Source organism: Stegostoma tigrinum, chromosome 27 (assembly GCF_030684315.1).
Source record: "Stegostoma tigrinum isolate sSteTig4 chromosome 27, sSteTig4.hap1, whole genome shotgun sequence".
Classification (NCBI taxonomy): Eukaryota; Metazoa; Chordata; class Chondrichthyes; order Orectolobiformes; family Stegostomatidae; genus Stegostoma; species Stegostoma tigrinum.
In genome coordinates, this window is record NC_081380.1 from 49661200 (window position 1) to 49682106 (window position 20907).

General features: G+C 44.2%; 1 protein-coding gene across 3 annotated transcripts in view; it reads left to right on the forward strand.

The window, feature by feature from the left end:
- Nucleotides 1–20907, forward strand: part of pigl (phosphatidylinositol glycan anchor biosynthesis, class L) — a 90313-nt gene that overhangs the window by 41773 nt on the left and 27633 nt on the right. For 2 of the 3 annotated variants that reach the window (XM_048557344.2, XM_048557342.2), the window contains exon 3: nucleotides 11557–11647. In XM_048557344.2, coding sequence (XP_048413301.1) covers nucleotides 11557–11647 — 91 coding nt within the window. Of the gene's footprint in view, nucleotides 1–11556; nucleotides 11648–14782; nucleotides 14841–20907 lie in introns of all 3 variants that reach the window. The other variant, XM_048557343.1, reaches the window with a different exon arrangement.

The following is a 20907-nucleotide window of genomic DNA, read 5'->3' on the forward strand; positions in this document are numbered from 1 at the left end:
AAGGGACTTAAAAGAGTAAATGCTGAGAGGATGTTTTCCCCCATGGGAGGGTGTAGGACCAGAGGGCATAGTCTCAAAATTAGGGGAAAGCTAATTTAAGACTGAGATGAGGAATATTTTTTCTCGGGAGTTGAGAGCCTTTGGAACTCCTTTCCACCAAGAACTATGTGGGCAGAGTCCTTGATTATATTTAAGTCTCAGAGAGATAAATTCTTGATCATTAAGGGAATCAAGGATTATGTGGAAAATGCAGGAAAGTAGACGTGAGCAAAGTTGGATCTGTCTTGATCCTATTGAATGGCAGAGCAGGGTCCAAGAGCTAACAGACTACTCCTGTTCCTTTATAGTCTTATTAAGATCTTACGGTCTTACTTTTCCTTTCATGTCAAAAATCCAGCAGCATAAGATGTAATAAGTATACAAGATTTTTCTTTTCCAATTATAGAGAAATTTCAAAAGAGCTGTTAGAAACTTGGATATGACTATGCTTTACATTTAACTTGTAGGCTACATATTAGAACATAGAAAAGTACAGCACAGTACAGGCCCTTCGGCCCACGATGTTATGCCGTGGAATAATCCTTATCCAAAAATAAAATAACCTAACCTACATTCCCCTCAATTCACTGCTGTTCATGTGCATGTCCAGCAGTCGCTTAAATATCACTAATGACTCCGCTTCCACGACTACCACTGGTAAACTATTCCATGCGCTCACAACTCTCTGGGTGAAGAACCTCCCTCTGATGTCTCCTCTATACCTTCCTCCTAACGCCTTAAAACTATGACCCCTCGTGGCAGTCTATCCTGCTTTGGGTAAGTCTCTGGCTATCGACTCTATCCATGCCTCTCATTACCTTGTACACCTCGATCAGGTGACCTCTCTTCCTCCTTCTCTCCAGAGAGAAATGTCCGAGCTCAGTCAACCTCTCCTCGTAAGACAAGCCCTCCAGTCCAGGCAGCATCCTGGTAAACCTCCTTTGCACCCTCTCCAAAGCCTCCATATCTTTCCTATAATAGGGCGACCAGAACTGGACGTAATATTCCAAGTGTGGTCTCACCAGGGTTTTGTAGAGCTGCAGCATAACCTCGCGGCTCTTAAACTTGATCCCCCGTTAATGAAAGGCAAAACACCATATGCTTTCTTAACAACCTTATCCACCTGGGTGGCAACTTTGAGGGAGCTATGCACTTGAACACCAAGATCCCGCTGTTCCTCCACACTACTGAGAATCCTGCCTTTAATCCTATATTCAGCATTTAAGTTTGACCTTCCAAAATGCATCACTTCGCATTTATCCAGGTTGAACTCCATCTGCCATTTCTCAGCCCAGCTCTGCATTCTGTCAGTGTCTCGCTGAAGCCTGCAATAGCCCTCGATACTATCAACAGCACCTCCAACCTTTGTGTCATCAGCAAAAAATACTAACCCACCCCTCAACCTCCTCATCCAAGTCATTTATAAAATCTACAAAGAGCAGAGGCCCAAGAACAGAGTCCTGTGGGACACTGACCTCCAGGCAGAATACTTACCACCTACAACCACTCTCTGCCTCTTGTCAGCCAACCAATTCTGAATCCAGACAGCCAAATCACCCTGTATGCCATACCTCCTGACTTTATGAATGAGCCTGCCGTGGGAAACCTTATCAAATGCCTTGCTGAAGTCCATGTACACCACATCCACTGCTCGACCCTCGTCAACCTGTCTCGTGACTTCCTCAAAGAACTCAATAAGATTTGTAAGGCATGACCTGCCCCTCACAAAGCCATGCTGACTCCCTTTAATCATGCTATGCTTTTCCAAATAATCATAAATCCTATCCCTCAGAATTCTTTCCAAAACCTTGCTGACCACAGATGTAAGTCTGACTGGTCTGTAATTTCCAGGGATTTCCCTATTCCCTTTCTTGAAAAGAGGAACAACATTTGCCTCCCTCCAATCTTCCGATACGACTCCTGTGGAGAGTGAGGATGCAAAGATCTTCGCCAGCAGCTTAGCAACCTCCTTTCTCGCTTCCTGGAGCAACCTAGGATAAATCTGGTCTGGCCCTGGGGACTTATAAATCTTAATGTTTGCCAAAATTTCCAGCACATCAACTTCCTCAGTCTGGAACTGTTCAAGCCTGTTTTCCTGCTCCTCAAAGTTCTCATTCACAACAAGGTCCCTTTCCTTAGTGAAAACCGAAGCAAAAAACTCATTTAGGGCTTCCCCTATCTGCTCAGACTCCACGCACAAGTTCCCTACGCTATCCCTGATCGGCCCTACCTTCTCCCTGATCATTTTCTTATTCCTCACGTATGAGTAAACATCAGTATTAATCAGAATATTTGGTTACAAGTTTATTCCAGAATAACCAATAAACAACAACTGTTGATTCCAGATTGCATTTACTGGTTGATATTTTAGTATGTGCTCTAAGTACAGATAATCATTGATTTTTGTGAATGTTGTAAGTAGGCCCAGTCAAATAACCACTAAACATAATGCATTCTTGCATAAATTAATTCATATTAAGGATGTAGTGAGCAAATAATAGTTAGAAAATGCTAATTGCTGGCAGCACTGCAAGCTCATAAGAAATCGTAAAAGAGAGTATGGCATTTTGTGTCCACAAAGTTAGATAGTTTTTCAGTCTGCTGGAAAAATATTCTTACAATCTCAGCCTCATCTGAATATTGAACAGTTGTGACAGGGCCCAAAGGATTGTAGGATATTAGCAGACACTGGTGTTCCGGCATCTTATGGGGAGGCAACCGAATGTGTAATGTTGAGCAATGTTCTGACATTTCTCCAGATGAGAGGAGGATTTCACTTCATTTTCACAGGAGACCTTGCTTTTAATTATTTGTTTTGCTTGTGCAATTAAATAAATGATTATGACAGCAGATTATTCTGATCAGTTGAAGGTGATGGATTTCGCAGTTCTAATCACTTATTTCCATGTGAATTCTTAAGGACTTAACAGATATGTTCAAAACACTCTTGAAGAACTTGCAAACAGTTCTGAAGCCAGGCTTAAGACAGAAATGAGCTGTAGAGGTGGATGAACACAGCAGGCCAAGCAGCATCATAGGAGCAGGAAGGCTGAAATTTCGGGTCTAGATCTTTCTTCAGGACCGAAACGCCAGCTTTCCTGCTACTATGATGCTGCTTGGCCTGCTGTGTTCATCCAGCTCTACACCCTGTTATCTCAGATTCTCCAGCATCTGCATTTCCTACTATCTCTTTAAGACAGAAATGGCCCTCGCCTTATAATCTTCATGCTGTCTGCAGTTTCTGATAACCTGCTTTATTGGTCTCATTTTGGATGGGCAACGCTTAGTGCATCTTCAAATGGTCACCTGAGGGCATTGCACCCACAGGAATATTTGATTTCTACAGTGTTTTCACTAATATAGTTCATTTAATCAGCCTTTCAGTCCTTAACGGATAACAGGTTGTTGAAATTGGCTAGTTTGAAGTTTGACGAACTTCAAACTGTTGCCTGTAGCTATTTCTCTTTGAAGTCACGTATTTCAGTCCAAACTGGTTCAGGCCTGCCTCGTTATGTCTTTGGTCTTTGTAAAAAGACTGACAACTCACCCACTGTCAGTTATCACATGTTTGATAATCGGTGATACTAAAGAAATCTCCAGGGTTTTAGTTAGTCACTACGGACTGCCGTGTCTGTGTGATACCGGTCCTGTTGTTGTGCCTGTGTGACCAATCACCGTCCCTGTGCCTGTGAGACACTGGTCACTGCCCGTGTCCGTGTGACGCCTGTCCTGAGCAGACGAGCTGAAGACTCAGGACCAAACAGCCTTCTTCTGCACCTATCTTGTAAGACTTTAGGTTCGAAGATGGGATCTAGCCAGGAGTGTGTTAGTTTAGAGATATCAAAGGCAAAGATTGAGGGTTACAGCGGCAAATGAGCAGTGGCAGACATTAAGTCAAATAATGCAATGCAAACAAAACTATGCAATTTTGTAATGGTGTCGAAATGAGGTCAGAAGCTTAACTCAGAGTTTAAAACAACATTAAAGTTACGAATGGTTTGATTCAGTCTCAGACATCCCCAGGGAGAGGGCAGGAGTTGGTGGCTAAGTTATAGATATGTATTTTTTTTGGTACGTTAGTGGCAACAGTTATCACTATGTAATCCATTAAGTCCGTCCCATCTTGAATACATCATATCTTAATGCTTTGACATTTTACACACAAAAGTCCCAGGTTCGAATAATTTCTCCTAATTAGGGATTCTTCATGCACAAATGTAAAGATATCATGCTGAAGGACGGTGACTGGTGTCTCACAGGCACAGGGTCGGTGACCGGTGTCTCAAGGGCACAGGGTCGGTGACCGGTGTCGCACGGGCACGGGGTCGGTGACCGGTGTCTCACGGGGTCAGGGTCGGTGACCGTTGTCACGTGGGCACGGGGTCGGTGACCGGTCTCTCAAACAGAGCAACAGTAACTGGTGTCACACAAACAGAGCGACAGTAACCGGTGTCACATCGGCACCAGTCTCGCACAGACATAGGGACGGTGACAGGTCTCACACAAGTGCAGGGACCCGTGTCACGTAGATGTAGGAACCATTGTCATACAAACACTTGGGACAGTGTCCGAATGGCAGTGAGAAGTGACGAAAGAAAAAGCCTGGAAATTTGTTTCGTATCATTGATTGTGAAACTGATGTAATTGGTAACTGACAGTGGCTAAGGTGGCAGACTTTGCAAAGAGGCCAAATACGTAATGAGGCAGGCCAAAACCTGTTTGGACAGATGCAGGTCGTGTGAACATAGAACAGAACATAGAACATAGAACAGTACAGCACAGAACAGGCCCTTCAGCCCACGATGTTGTGCCGACCATTGATCCTCATGTATGCACCCTCAAATTTCTGTGACCATATGCATGTCCAGCAGTCTCTTAAATGTCCCCAATGACCTTGCTTCCACAACTGCTGCTGGCAACGCATTCCATGCTCTCACAACTCTCTGTGTAAAGAACCCGCCTCTGACATCCCCTCTATACTTTCCTCCAACCAGCTTAAAACTATGACCCCTCATGTTAGCCATTTCTGCCCTGGGAAATAGTCTCTGGCTATCAACTCTATCCATGCCTCTCATTATCTTGTATACCTCAAATAGGTCCCCTCTCCTCCTCCTTTTCTCCAATGAAAAAAGTCCGAGCTCAATCAACCTCTCTTCATAAGATAAGCCCTCCAGTCCAGGCAGCATCCTGGTAAACCTCCTCTGAACCCTCTCCAAAGCATCCACATCTTTCCTATAATAGGGCGACCAGAACTGGACGCAGTATTCCAAGTGCGGTCTAACCAAAGTTTTATGGAGCTGCAACAAGATCTTACGACTCTTAAACTCAATCCCCCTGCTAATGAAAGCCAAAACACCATATGCTTTCTTAACAACCCTGTCCACTTGGGTGGCCATTTTAAGGGATCTATGTATCTGCACACCAAGATCCCTCTGTTCCTCCACACTGCCAAGAATCCTATCCTTAATCCTGTGCTCAGCTTTCAAATTTGACCTTCCAAAATGCATCACCTCGCATTTATCCAGGTTGAACTCCATCTGCCACCTCTCAGCCCATCTCTGCATCCTGTCAATGTCCCGCTGCAGCCTACAACAGCCCTCTATACTGTCAATGACATCTCCAACCTTTGTGTTGTCTGCAAACTTGCTGACCCATCCTTCAATCCCCTCATCCAAGTCATTCATAAAAATTATAAACAGTAGAGGCCCAAGGACAGAGCCCTGTGGAACACCACTCACCACTGACTTCCAGGCAGAATATTTTCCTTCTACTACCACTCGCTGCCTTCTGTTGGCCAGCCAATTCTGTATCCAGACAGCTAAGTTCCCCTGTATCCCATTACTCCTGACCGTCTGAATGAGCCTACCATGGGGAACCTTAACAAATGCCTTGCTGAAGTCCATATACACCACATCCACAGCTCGACCCTCATCAACTTTTCTAGTCACATCCTCAAAGAACTCGATAAGGTTTGTGAGGCATGACCTGCCCCTCACAAAGCCGTGTTGACTGCATTTAATCAAGCCGTGCTCTTCCAGATGGTCATAAATCCTATCCCTCAGAATCCTTTCTAACACCTTGCAGACGACAGACATGAGACTTACTGGTCTGTAATTGCCGGGGATCTCCCTATTTCCTCTCTTGAAGAGAGGAATTACATTTGCCTGTCTCCAGTCCTCAGGTACGACTCCAGTGGAGAGCGAGGATGCAAAGATCTTCGTGAGTGGCGAAGCAATTGCATTTCTCGTTTCCCAAAGCAGGCAAGGACAAATCTGGTCCGGGCCTGGCGACTTCTCAATCTTAATGTTTGACAAAATTTTCAGCACATCAGCTTCCTCTATCTCTATCCATTCCAGCATGCACACCTGCTCTTCAAAGGTTTCATGCACTACAAAGTTCGTTTCTTTCATAAAGACAGAAGCAAAAAACTCATTTAGGGCTTCCCCTATCACCTCAAACTCCACACTCAAGTTCCCTATGCTATCCCTGATCGGCCCTACTCTTTCTTTGACCATTCTCTTATTCCTCACTTAAGTGTAAAATGCCTTTGTGTTTTCCCTAATCCATTCTGCCAAGGACAGAGCCCTGTGGAACACCACTCACGTGTCCCCTCCTGGCTCTCCGCAGACCATTTTTGAGCTCCTTCCTCACCTGCCTGTAATCCTCTAGAGCTGAGCTTGACCCTAGCTTCCTCCACCTTATGTAAGCTACCTTCTTCCTTTTCACAAGAAGCTCCACCGCTCTCGTCATCCAAGGTTCCTTTATCTTACCCCTTCTTGCCTGTCTCAGAGGGACATATTTACTCATCACTCGCAACAACTGTTCCTTAAACAGTCTCCACATGTCTATAGTGCCCTTACCATGGAACAATTGCTCCCAGTCCATGCTTCCTAACTCATGTCTATTCGCATCATAGTTTCCTCTTTCCCAATTAAATATCCTCCCATTTTGCCTAATCCTCTCCTTCTCCATAGCTATGTAGAATGTGAGGCAGTTATGGTCACTATCACCAAAATGCTGTCCCACCACAAGATCTGATACCTGCCCCGGCTCGTTTCCGGGCACCAAGTCTAGAATGGCCTCTCCCCTCGTTGGCCTGTCAACGTACTGAGTTAGGAAACCCTCCTGAACACACCTTACAAAAACAGCTCCATTCAAATCTTCTGCTCGAAGGAGGTTCCAATCAATATTGGGAAAGTTAAAGTCACCCATTACAACAACCCTACTACGTCCACACTTTTCCAAAATCTGCCGACCTATGCTTTCTTCAATCTCCCTGCTGCTATTGGGGGGCCTGTAGTAAACCCCTAACGAGGTGACTACTCCCTTGCTGTTCCTAATTTCCACCCATACTGACTCAGTAGGCAGATCTTCCTCGACAATGGAAGCTTCTGTAGCTGTGATACCCTCTCTGATTAGTAGTGCTACACCCCTTCCTCTTTCTCCCCCCTCCCTATTCTTTTTAAATGCTCTAAACCCTGGAACATCCAGCAACCATTCCTGCCCCTGAGAAACCCATCTCTCTGTTATGGCCACAACATCATAGCGCCAGGTACTGATCCATGCTCTAAGTTCATCACTTTTATTCCTGATACTCCTTGCGTTAAAGCAAACACACTTTAACTGATCCCTTGGTTCCTTCCCAGGAAAATCCTTCCCACTAGCTGGTCTACCTCTTGCTACTGCCTCACCTGCATCAACGCTCACCTCTGGTATACAGCTCAGGTTCCCACCCCCCTGCCATACTAGTTTAAACCCTCTCGAACTACTCGAGTAAACCTTCCACCCAGGACATTGGTCCCCTTCCAGTTCAGATGCAACCCGTCCTTCTTGTACAGGTCCCACCTTCCCCAGAAGGCATCCCAATTATCTACATATCTGAAGCCCTCCCTCCTACACCAGCTGCGCAGCCACGTGTTCAGCTGCGCCCGCTCCCTGTTTCTCGCCTCGCTATCTCGTGGCACTGTTAGTAAACCAGAGAACACTACTCTGTTCGTCCTGCTCTGCAGCTTCCATCCTAACTCCCTGAAATCACTTTTTATATCCTCAATCCTATTTCTGGCTATACCATTTGTGCCAATATGTAACACGATTTTTAGCTGTTTGCCCTCCCCTTTTAGAACCTTATACACCCGATCGGAGACGTCCCGGACCCTGGCACCAGGGAGGCAACATACCTTCCGGGAATCCCGGTCCTGACCACAAAATCTCCTGTCGATTCCCCTAACTATCGAGTCCCCTACCACGAGTACTTTTCTATTCTGCTCCCTTCCCTTCTTTGCCACAGTGTCAGGCTCAGTGCCAGAGAACTGACTACTATGGCTTTCCTCTGGTAGGTCATCCCCCCCAGCAGTATCCAAAATGGTATACTTATTGCTGAGGGGAATGCCCACAGGGGATCTCTGCACTGTCTGTCTGTCTCCTTTCCTCCCCCTAACTGTAACCCATCTATCCTTGTCCTGAGCCTTAGGAGTGACCAACTCCCGGTAACTCCTCTCAATTACCCCCTCTGCCTCCCGAATGATCCGTAGTTCATCCAGCTCCAGCTCCATTTCCCTAACACGGTTTTCAAGGAGCTGGAGTTGGGTGCACTTCCTGCAGATGTAGCCAGCGGAGACGTGTGCCATGTCTCCCACCTGTCACATTCTGCAGGAGGAGCAAGCAACTGCCCTAGCATCCATACCCCACTTATCTGAACACCCACTCAGTGCTAAAGTAGAAAGCTTAGTTCAAGTTGCTGTAAAATTAATAACACACTTATATTCAATAGAGAAAGTTTAGAATGAACCTTACCTTATTAACTAGGTTAGAGGAGGAGGGTGGGTGGGAGACACTACAGTTGTAGAGTCTCGGGTTTAGCCGCCTTGCTGAATAATGTGGTCACTGCTTTCCTTCCCGGCTGCCCCTCTGGTCCTCGTCACTTCCTCCGCTGCTCCCGCTCCTTCTGTGAAAGAGAAAAACACCGCTGCCCGCTACCGGTAAGTAATTTTAAAAATCTGCCTTACCTTAGCTGCAGCCTTCTGGGTTCGTCTTACCTCCGCTGCTGCTCGCACTCAAAAGAGATGATAAGATGCTGCTTGTATCCTGTTTCCGAGCTATGCTCTCTATGCTTGGTTACATTGATTCCAGCTCTGGTATTGTCCTGTTTATAAACTAATCCTTGTTTTCAAATGCCTCTATTACTTCACTCCCTCCTTATTTTTATAACCTCCAAAGCTCCCACAATCCTCTAAGATATTGTTTTAATAATTGTACTTGAGCTGCCAAGGCTCAAAGCTCTGAAATTCCCACCCAAAGTCTCTTATTCTGTCTGCTTCTTCAAAACATTTCTAAAATCTCCACCATTGAGGCCCTGTTCATTGTGGCTGGCAACTTAAACCAAGCCACCCTCAAGCAGGTGATAGCAAAATACCAACACATCTTCCCCACCAGAGGACCAAACATTCTGGAACACTGCTGCGCATTCATTTAAGATGCCTACCGTTGAATCTCCTGACCACACTTCAGAACATCTGGCCACAGCGCCATGTTCCTTCTCCCAGCTTCCAAAGAGAGGCTGAAACGGGAGAATCTTTCACAAAACGAAACACGGTGATGGTCCAAGGCAGTGGAAGACTGTCTCCTTTGCCACTTAGACTCGGTTGACCAGACCATGTTCGAATGTTCAGCGGAAAACCTGAACACCAAAGAAGTTAATCTTCGTCCTCAGCCTGTACTCCCTACTTACTACTGCCAAATTCCAAACAAACGCCATCTACAAGTTCGCTGATGACACCAACATAGTGGGACAGATATCTAACAATGATGAGTCAAAATACAGAAGGGACATAGAGGGCTTTGTGACATGGTACAATGAAAACGATCTGCTTCTCAACATTGGCGAAACTAAAGAACTGATCATCGACTTCAGAAAGAAAGGAAGAGAACACGTCCCCATCAACGTAACTGTGCTTGAGAGGGTAGAAAGCATCAAGTTCCTCAGAGCAACCTGTCCTGGACTTCCAACATAATTCTGGCAGTCAAGAAGACACAATGCCTTTTCTTCCTCAGGCAGCTCAGAAAATTTGGCATGTCCATTAGGACCCTCGCCGACTTCTCCACATACATCACTGAAAGCACACTGCCCAGGTACACAACGACCTGGTGCAGCAACTGCTCTGCCCAGGACCGTGAGAAACTACAGAAGGTGGTGTGCACAGCCTGGACCGTCACAGGAGCCAACCTCCCGTCCATGGGCTCCATTTCCACGGCTTGATTCCACGCAAAGGCAGCCAACATCATCGAAGACCCATCGCACCCCGGTAATGATGTCCTACAATCTCTTCTGTCAGGTAGAAGCTACAGAAGCCTGAACACACACACAAGCAGGTCCAGGAACAACTTCTTTCTGGCCGTTATCAGACCATTGAATGGACTCTAGCCTCAAATAATGTAACCTACAAAGTAATCGTAATGCCTCTCTTTTTGATCTGTACATCCTTTGCTTGCTGTGATCAACCCGGCACGGTGGCTCAGTGGTTAGCACTGCAGCCTCACAGTACCAGGGACCTGGGTTCGATTCCAGCCTCAGGCGACTGTCTGTGTGGAGTTTGCACATTCTCCCCGTGTCTGCGTGGGTTTCCTCCAGGTGCTCCGGTTTCTTCCCACAGTCCAAAGATGTGCAGGTTAGGTGGATTGGCCATGCTAAATTGCCCGTAGTGTTCAGGGGTGTGTGGGTTATAGCGGGATGGGTCTGGGTGGGATGCTTCAAGGGGTGGTGTGGACTTGTTGGGCCGAAGGGCCTGTTTCCACACTGTAGGGAATCTAAACTAATCTAATTTAAAACCCCTCCCACTTGTAAACAAAGCTTTTCACTATATTTCTGTACACGTGACAATAAAATAAATCAATCACTATCCAGCCTTAAATAATGTGTCGTAATACTCCTAATGGGACTTACTGTCAGATTGTGTATGGTATTTACTCCTTGAAGCATCTTACAACAAAAGATAAGACATGTTAACATTTTACAGTATTGAAGACTTCAAGGGGAGATGATGGCACAGTAGTATTGTCACTGGACTAGTAATTCAGAATGCCAGACTAATGTTCTGAAGACATGAGTTGAATTGCACCATGGAAGATGGTGAAGTTTGAATTTAAAAAAAAATCTGGAGCAAAAAATGTTAGACTGATGGCATGTTGATGGGCAGTAAATGCCAACCTGGTCAGTGACATCAACATCCCATGCAGCAATTTTTAAAATAATGTAAATACAAGTCCTTGCTGATGAGACAAAAATCTTAGAAAGGCGTGGTTTGATGGGATCTTGCTGCAGGAAATTGTTCTTGAAATGTGAGTCCACAATTGCTGGTAGCTTTTATATTAAAGTATAAGTGGAGAGTGTGCCAGAGTTCAGTTAGACAAATGCAATGGTGAGGAATGTTTTCCCCATAAGATTGATGGAGTGAATAATTTTCTATAACTTTTCATTCTTTATTATTTGAACTAATTTATGTCCTTATTAATGTTCTCTAGAGCTCTTCCAGACAATCCAGAACTGCAGTGGGACCCAGAGCTCGTTGCAAAGCTTATCCTCAGACATGTACAGATACATCACATCAGAATGGTGAGTCCAAACTCTGCCTGTTTCCTCCTGTCACTTCGATTTCATTAATCAGTGAGCAGATTTGACCTCTGGGAGGAATGCTGAGAGAATATTTTCGACTTATGCAAATATTTTTTGACTTTTCATCCTGGGATTCTTGTTTGTGAACATCCTTCAGCTGAGGGTATTTAGTTATACATTGAATCACAACATCGTTTCAGTGTTATGACCAAGACTGGAGGATTGCACTGTAACTCAACCCCCTATTCAACAGGTCACAACACACAAAATACTTTTTCTGGTTACCTAGGTTACAAATTAAATATGTAATCTATATCAGGTTTTAAACAACAAAATCTACCACAGACATTGCTGGAAAAACTCAGCAGGTCTGGCAGCATCTGTGAAGAAAAATCAGAGCTAATGTTTCGGGCCAGGTGGCCCTATCTAGTTTAGTTGGAGTAAATTCTACTAAGAACAAACTGAGTTTGAGGGAAGCTTGCTTAGAACAAGTTACCAAGCTGATTTCTCCCATTTCTGAAAAGAAAGTTCCCTACATTAGTCTAGGGTCAAAATTATTTGTTATTCTGAGAGAGTGATTGAAAGAACTTGTCAAGATTGTATTTCCTGAGCAAGCCTTGTCTGCAAGACTTCAGAGAAAAATGTGTGTGGATTAGTGGCTTGACCACATTACCGAGAGCAACAGACTCTGAAAATTTCTAGGCTTTATATTATTGCCTTTAGCAATAACTGATTGGCCAAAGTGATTTTTTTTTCAGAAATTCAATGACTGCAGAGAAATATGTTTCTTTTCTCCTGTTTCCTGAAAAGTGTCTGCTTTGGAGACATTTAGAGGAATAATCATTTATGCTTCTATGTTGCTAACTGTACATGTTAATCAATAATATAATCTTTATTGAATAAATTTTGTTTGACAATAATCTTATTATTGTGTTTCTTAAGAAATCTGACTGGCAGATATTGTTAAAAAAAAACCAAAAGAACTGCAGTTGCTCTAAATCAGGAACAAAAACTGAAGTTGCTGATAAAGCTCAGCAGGTCTGGCAGCATCTGTAAAGAAAAATCAGAGTTAACGTTTCGAGCCCAGTGACCAATCCTTAGAATGGATGATAGCTTGGAAAATGTTGGCTCATGTGCAAAAGATAGGGTGGGAGGAGGGAGTAAGGATTGAATGATAGGTGGGGATGGAGCCCAAAGGTTGCGAAGAGCAGTTAGACAGACAAAGGAGTTGATAATGATCTTGGTAGGAGAGTGAATAGCTATAAATGGGGAATGAAAACCAAAAGAACTACGGACGCTGTAAATCAGGAACAAAAACAAAGTTGCTGGAAAAGCTCAGCAGGTCTGGCAGCATCTGTGAAGGAAAAAGCAGAGTTAACGTTTTGGGTCCAGTGACACTTCCTCAGAACAGCTATTAATGGGGACTGTTAGTTACTAACAATAGATGGTGTGTAAAGGCAGATTATGTGATTACAAGGTCTGGTGTGTGGGGTATGGGACTAGGACATGGGAGAGTTCAGGCCCTAGAATTATTGAACTCAATATTGAGTCCGGAGGGCTGCAGGATCCCTAAGTGTAAAATAAGGTTTTGTTCTTCCAGCTTGTGCTGAGCTTCTCTGAAACACTGCACAAGTCTGAGACAGAGATGTTGGACAGGGAACAGGGTGGTGTGTTAAAGTGGCAGGCAACTGGAAGCTCAGGGTCATTTTTGCAGGCAAAACGTAGATGTTCTATGAAGTGGCCATGCAGCCTCTGCTTTGTTACCCCAATGTAGAGGAGTCCATATTGTGAGCAATGAATACGGTAGACTAGTTTGTGGGAAATGCGGGTAAAGTGCAGCTTCACATGGAAGGTATGTTTGCGCCTGTGGGTACTGGGAATGGAGGACATAAATGGGCAGGATTTATACCTTTGGTGGTTGCGGGGGAAGTTGCTGAGGGGTGTGTTGGAACTGAAGAAAAAATGGACCAGGGTGTCCTGGAGGAAATGGTCCCTGTGGAAGGTGGACAAGGGAGTGGAGAAGAATATATATCTGGTAGTGACATCTTGCTGGAGCTGGCAGAAATTGCGCCTGATGATCTTCTGGATTTGATTGCTGGTGGGATGGTAGGTAAGGACAAGAGGCCCTATTGCTGTTGCAGGAAGGAGGAGAGGGGTGAGGGCAGAAGTGTGGAAGATGGGTCGGACTTGGTTGAGGTCCCTGTTGACAGTGGTGCTGGGGAGTCCTCGGTTGAGGAAGAAGGTGGACCTTTTGGAGGCTCCCTTGTCTGAACATATGTGGCAGGGATGGAAGAACTGAGAGAATGGGATGGAGTGTTTACAGGAAGCAGGGTGCAAAAATGTATAGTCCAGGTAGCTGTGGGAGTCAGTGGGTTTATAGTGGATATTAGTGGCCAGTCTATCCCCAGAAAGGGAATCAAATATGTTGACGAAAGGAAGGGAGAAGTCAGAGAGAGACCAGGTGGAAGTGATTGCAAGATGGAAATTGGAAGCAAAATCGATGAACTTTTTCACTTCTGGAGCCACAGCAAAGCAAGTAGTTATCACCAGTCATGTGATTTCTGGGAGGTGCTTTCCATGACCTTTGAGAGAATCCACTTCAAGCTTATTCAGAAAATTTGAAATAAATGCCTTTTCTCCACAGTCCTTCAAAGCTTCTGTCAAATGCTAAATGTACATCACCATTGTTACATAGCACAGAAGAAAGCATGTGGCTTGCTGTGTCCATAGGAATTCTCTACCAGAGTAATTCACTGGTGCCACTCCCTCATCATTTCCCATAATTTTGCAGATTTTATTTGTTTGTTAATTATCTAAACCCCTTTTAGAAGCTTTCAATTACTCAGTTTTCACCATACTTTCAGACAGACCATCCTAATCATGCGCTGCGTTAGTTGTATCTGACTCACCTCTCCTGACACATGTCCTCTCACCTCACCCAAGAAATAGCTTTGTCACCCGCTCTGCTCTGCTCGTCTCTCTATTTCCTGTTCTGACTGTCTGTCCTTACCTTTCAGAATGCCTGTCTTTCCAACCCGTGTTTTATTCCCCCTGCCGTCTGTCTCCCTTCAACTAACCTTTACCTCTGTGTCTCTCCCGCTGCCTCACCTTCTCTGACTCTCGGAATCTCCGCAGCTTCTTCCTGTCCCTGTCTACGGATGGAGATGGAGGAACCCAGGACATTGACTGTCAGGTTTGATTCAATATATAAATTTAAGGCTGTTGCTTGCCTAATCTCTGAGGCAATTCTGGTAAATTTAGTCCAGGTTCACAGTTGTTACTGAGGAAGACTTTGTGGGGCCTACATTAGCAGGATGCGCCTCTACTTCCTCTTCCCCTCTCCTGCATTCTGTCACTGTCTGTTATCCCCTCTGTCCAATGAGATCGCATGAGAATCCAACGTGATGTTTCTGTACTGTTATATTTTTTTCAGAGCATTGATCCAAATATTTCTCTGCCACACATGCCAAAAAGCTAACATGATGAGCTTTGCAGAGTTGGTTTGAGTCTGGAGTCCACAATAAAGTAGCAGGATGTGTATCTATATTAGTTTCATTGTGTGGAATACACAAATGTAAATGTAATGATTCAGCTTGTGTATCACAAATTTCTGCGGTGATAACAAGTTGGAAGTACTTCAGATTTGATAGCACATCTCAGTGACTTTTCATCTTCTGTTGTAAAAATGTTGTGGTTAAGATTGGAAGAGCTAATAGAGAGATCTCAATTATTACCAGTTGCATGATTCTTGCTTCATGTCATTTTGTTGGAGGTCTTTGAGAAATCTGTGAACATTGATCTTGTGTAACCTGGCTAGAATTTCTTTTTCTATTTTCCACTAGGTAATAATTTTCTGTAGAGTCTCCAAAGCTCACTAAATCATACAAATCTGACTGGTCATGCTTTGCCAACTCTTTAAAAGAGCTGGTAGTGCCTCTTACCATCTATTTTTTTTTTCTGAAATAAACGTGCAACTCCCTGGAGATAAAGACTTATAACTCCCAATAGTTAGACTGAGTGAATATGTTTCTGGCAATGTACTTGTAGACTGAAGAGAAACTTTAGATGCTAAAGGGAAGATTTAACCTAGTTTGGCACGGGATGGAACATTAAATAAGAGAGGGGCCATCGAGAAATCAGGGGAAAATACATTAGCCATTTGAGAGCAGGGTACTTTTGAGCATAGCCAGGGACACAGTAAAGAGAGGGAAAAGACTTCTGGTTTAAAGTTTCTTCATTTCAACGCACGAGGCCCGACTGGTAAGGCAGATGACCTCAGCATTGATTGACTGTGGGCACTGGGATATTATAGACATAAGAGAAACTGGCTGAGGGAAGGGCAGAACTGGCAGCTCAATATTCCAAGATACAGAAGCTACAGACGTGACAGAAGTGCAAGTAAACGAGGAGGGGCAGTTGCCTTTTTGATAAGGGAGGACGTAACAACAGTGCTTAGAGAGGATATTCTTAAGGGGTCATCAAATGAGGCCGTATGATCAGAACTTAGAAACAAGAAGGTGATGGTCACTCTGTTGGGACTGTATTGTAGAGCCCCACGTAGTCAGCGGGTGCTGGACGAGCAAATATGTAGAGAGATTGCAAATACCTGGAGGAATAATAGAGTATTATTGGTTGGAGATGTTCATTTCCCCTCTATTTACACCCAGTGTGTAAAAGGCCCAGACGGGATGGAATTTGTCAAATGTGTCCAAGAATGTTTCCTAAATCAATGTCTAGTGGGCCCTACTCAGGAGGGTGCAACACTGGACATCCTCTTAGGAAGCGAGGCCGGGCAAGTGACTGAAGTGTCATTCGGAGGACACTTTGGGTCCAGTATCCATAACTCTCTCAAAGGTAGGCAGGTCCACAGGCTAACTGGAGCAGGGCCAATTTTGGGGCCATTAGGCAGGATCTAGCACAGGTCAATTGGATGTGTCTGATTGAAGGAAAAGGAACAGCAGGCAAATGGGAAGCTTTTAAAAGTGTGGCGTCAAGAGTTTAGGGACAGTATGCCCCAGTTAGGATGAAGGAAAAAGCTGGCAGGCTGAGGGATCCCTGGATGACAAGGGATATTAGTGCTCCGGTCAGGAAAAAGAAATAGGCGTTTATTGGGTTTAAGCTATCGGGTTCAAGTGAATCCCTAGATGATGATAAAAAGTGTCGGAGCACACTTAAGAGGAAAACCAGAAGAAAAAATGAAGGTATGAGATGCACCTGGCAAGTAGGGTTAGAAAGGTTCTGTAGCTATATTAAAATGGTGGCTAGGGTGAGAGTAGGTCCCTTAAAGATCAGCATGGCCATCTATGTGTGGAACCACAGGAGATGGGGGAGATTTTTTAATGAATATTTCTCCTTATTGTTTACTGAGTAGAGAATCACGTATGCTAAGGAAATAACGGAAACAAGTGAGGATGTTTTGGACCACATACGTATGACCAGAGAGAAGGTGTCTGAAGCCTTAAAGTGCATTAAGATGGATAAATCCCCTGGGCCTGATCAAGTCCTTCCTCGGATGTTGTGAGAGGCATGTGCTCACATTAGTGAACTAGATGGGTTTTTCCACCGATCGACAATAGATTTGTGGTCATCATTAGACTCCAAATTCTAGATATTTATTGAATTCAAATTCCACCATGTGCTGTGCTGTGATTTGAACCTGGGTCCCCAGAATGTTATCTGGGTCTCTGGATTTACAGTCCAGCAATACCATGAGGCCATTGCTTCCCTCTGGGATTAGGCATAGTCAGCATTGTTTTGTGCACAGGAAGTCATGTCTGACAAATCTTTTAGAGTTTTTCAAAAGGTAACCAAGAGAATAGATGAAGGTAGAGCAGTAGATGTTGTCTACATGACTTTAGTAAGGCCTTTGACAAGGTCCTGCATGGTAAGCTGGTCATGAAGGTTAGGTTGCATGGAATCCAGGAAGAGCTAGCAAATTAGATTCAAAATCGGCTTGATGGTAGGATGCAGAGGGTGATGGCTGAAAGTTGTTTCTCAGACTGGAGGCCTGTGACGAGGGTGTACCACAGGGGTCACTGCTGGGACCTTTGTTATTGACATAAATGATCTGGATGTGAATGTACAAGGCATGATTACTAAGTTTGTGGATGATACAAAATTAGGAATATTGTTGACAGCAAGGAAGGTTATCAAAATTACAGGGGGATTTTGATCAGATGGAGAAATGGGCTGAGGATTGGCAAATGCAGTTCAATACAGATAAGCGTGAGGTGTTGCATTTTGAAAAGTCAAACCAAGGTAGGACTTATACAATAAATGGTAAGGTCCTGAGAAGTGTTGTGGAGTAGAGGGACCGAAGAGTATGAGTACAGCGTTCGATGAAAATGGCGTCACAGGTGGACAGGGTGGTGAAGAAGGCATTTAGCATGCTGGCCTTCATCGGTCGAGGCATTGAGTGTTGGAGTTTGGACGTTATGTTACAGTTGTATAAGTCCTTGGTGAGGCTGCACTTGGTGTATTGTGTGCAGTTTTGGTCACTCTGTTATAGGAAAGACGTAGTTAAACTGGAAAGTGTGCAAAGAAGATTTACGAGGATGTTGCCGGGACTAGTAGGCCTGAGTTGTAGGGAGTTGGCCAGGATAAGACTTTATCCCTTGGCACATAGGAGAATGAGGTATGACCTTACTGTGATGTATAAAATCATGAGGGGCATAGATAGGATAAATGCATATAGTCTTTTTTGCAAGGATAGGGAATTGAAAACTATAGGACGTAGGTTTAAGGTGAGAGGGGATAAATTTAAGAAGGACCTGAGGGGCAACTTCTTCATGCAGAGAGTGGTGCGTATATGGAATGGGCTGCCACAGAAAGTGATTGAGCCAGATACAATAGCAATATTTAAAAAAAACATTTGGATAGATACATAGATGGGAAGAGTTTAGAGGAATTTGGAACAAATGCAGGCAATTGGAACTATCTGAGTGGGCACAACGGTCAGCATGGACCAGTTTGGGCTGGAGGGCCTGTTTCCATGCTGTATTACTCTGTGACTGTATTTCAGTTTATTCTTCTGGTCAAATACTTTCGAATTGCTAGCACTGAACCAGACCTGCATTGCTGCTGATAGTAAGAGTTTTACAAGTAATAAAAAAAAATACAGCAACTAAAGTGAGCGTTGGTCATCATCACAAGAGGGTGTTGGAGAAAAACGGAGCTGGATGATGCTTTGAGCAGACTTTTGAGTGTTACCACAATGGAGGCACAAATAACAAATAACATCTTAGAAATATATGTAATTCAGTAGGTGAATGGGAGAAGGAGAGGGTTCAGAAGAGATTTACCATGACGTTGCCAGGAGTAACAAAATAACAAAAAAGAAGTACAGCACAGGAACGGGCCCTTCAGCCCTCTAAGCTGATAGCATGCCCTAACTAAAATGGAAAAAGAACAAACCCTCTGCCCTTATTCAATCCATATCTATCTATTCCCCCGCTATTCATGTAACCATCTATATGCTTCTTAAATGTCATCAACGTGCCTGCTTCCACCAGCTCCTCTGGCAGCGTGTTTGAGGCACCTCCCACTCTCTGTGTGAAAAACTTACCTTGCTTATCTGCCTTAAACTTTCCCCCTCTCTCCTAGAACCTGTGTCCCCTTGTAATTGAAACTTCAACCCTGGGAAAAATCCTCTGACTCTCCACCCTATCTACGGCTCTTATAAATTTGTAGATCTCTATCAGGTCTCCTCTCAGCAGCTGTCTTTCCAGTAAAAACAATCCTAGTCTTTTTAACCTTTCCACATAGCCAAGGCCTGGAGACCAGGCAATATCCTGGTGAAAATCCTCTGTACTGTCTCCAAACATTCCACATTCTTCTGGTACTGTGGTGACCAAAACTGCACACGGTACTCAAAATGGAGCATAACAAGGATTTTATATAGCTGCAACATGGTTTGCCAACTCTTAATTAAAGCCCAGTGCAGGTTGGAAGAACAACACCACATTTTCCGCCTGGGGACCCTGCAGCCCTCCAGACTCAATATGAGCTCAGTAATTTTAGGGCCTAAACTATTCTATATCCAAACCCTCAACACCACACAACAGGCCTTGTTATCACATAGTCTGCCATTACACTACCTATTGCTGTCACTAACAGTCCCCATTAACCGCTATTAAGCCTCCTAGCCAGAACGTTATCACCTGCTTTGTCTATCCAAGTGCTCTTCTGTCTCTTTGGGCTCTATCCCCAACTCTCATTTACTCTTTTCTCCATCCCCCCACCCTATTTTCTGCATATAAGACCATAAGACATAGGAGTGGAAGTAAGGCCATTTGGCCCATTGAGTCCACTCTGCCATTCAATCATGGCTGATGGGCATTTCAACTCCACTTACCCGCACTCTCCCCATAGCCCTTAATTCCTTGCGAGATAAAGAATTTATAAACCAACATGTCATCAGACCCGAAACGTTAACTCTGATTTTTCTTCACAGATACTGCCAAATCTGGTGAGCTGTTCCAGCAACTTCTGTTTTTGTTCCTGATTTACAGCATCTATAGTTCTTTCGGTTTTTGTTTAGCACGGATGTTCAATTTCCATATCGACTCAGAGCACCGTGAAGAAAATGCTTTCCCAATCTTGCCAGTTGCCTGAGGCGTGATGACCCTTGGGTTAAACTCACTACCAGTCTAATTTCTTAATGAGAGAGCAGCCTGAAGGGACAATGGCAGCTTTAATTTTACTGCTCAGACACAACTTGACACTTCAGACACAGCCCAGTTGGCCACAACAACATTGTTCCCTCTCTGTTGATTTCACTTCCTTTCCTCACTCTCCACTCACAGCTACCATCTCTCTTATCTCTTCTTTCCCTCTCCTTCTCCACCATTCCCGAATCCAACCTATTCATCACTACTTATGAAAAGATTAGCTGCGAGCAGCCAGAATCCCTTGCGATTACCATTAACAGCTCCCTCAACTGCTGTTTCAGTGTTACTGCAGTTACCGTTACATTGGAAAATAAACCTGACCATTTTTTATTGATACTGCATATTGAAATTTGGAATATAACCTTTTTCCAACGTATGTTTTTTTTCATTTGTTTATGGGATGGAGACATGGCTGTAATGGACAGCATTTATTGCCAACCCTAATTGCTATCAAGAAGGTGATTGTGAGCTGTTTTCTTGAGTCACTGTAGTCGTTCTGGTGCAGGTGGACAGACCCACATTGCCATAAGGAAGAGAGTTGCAGGATTCTGACCTAACAACACTGAAAGTCCATATATTTCCAAGTCAGGA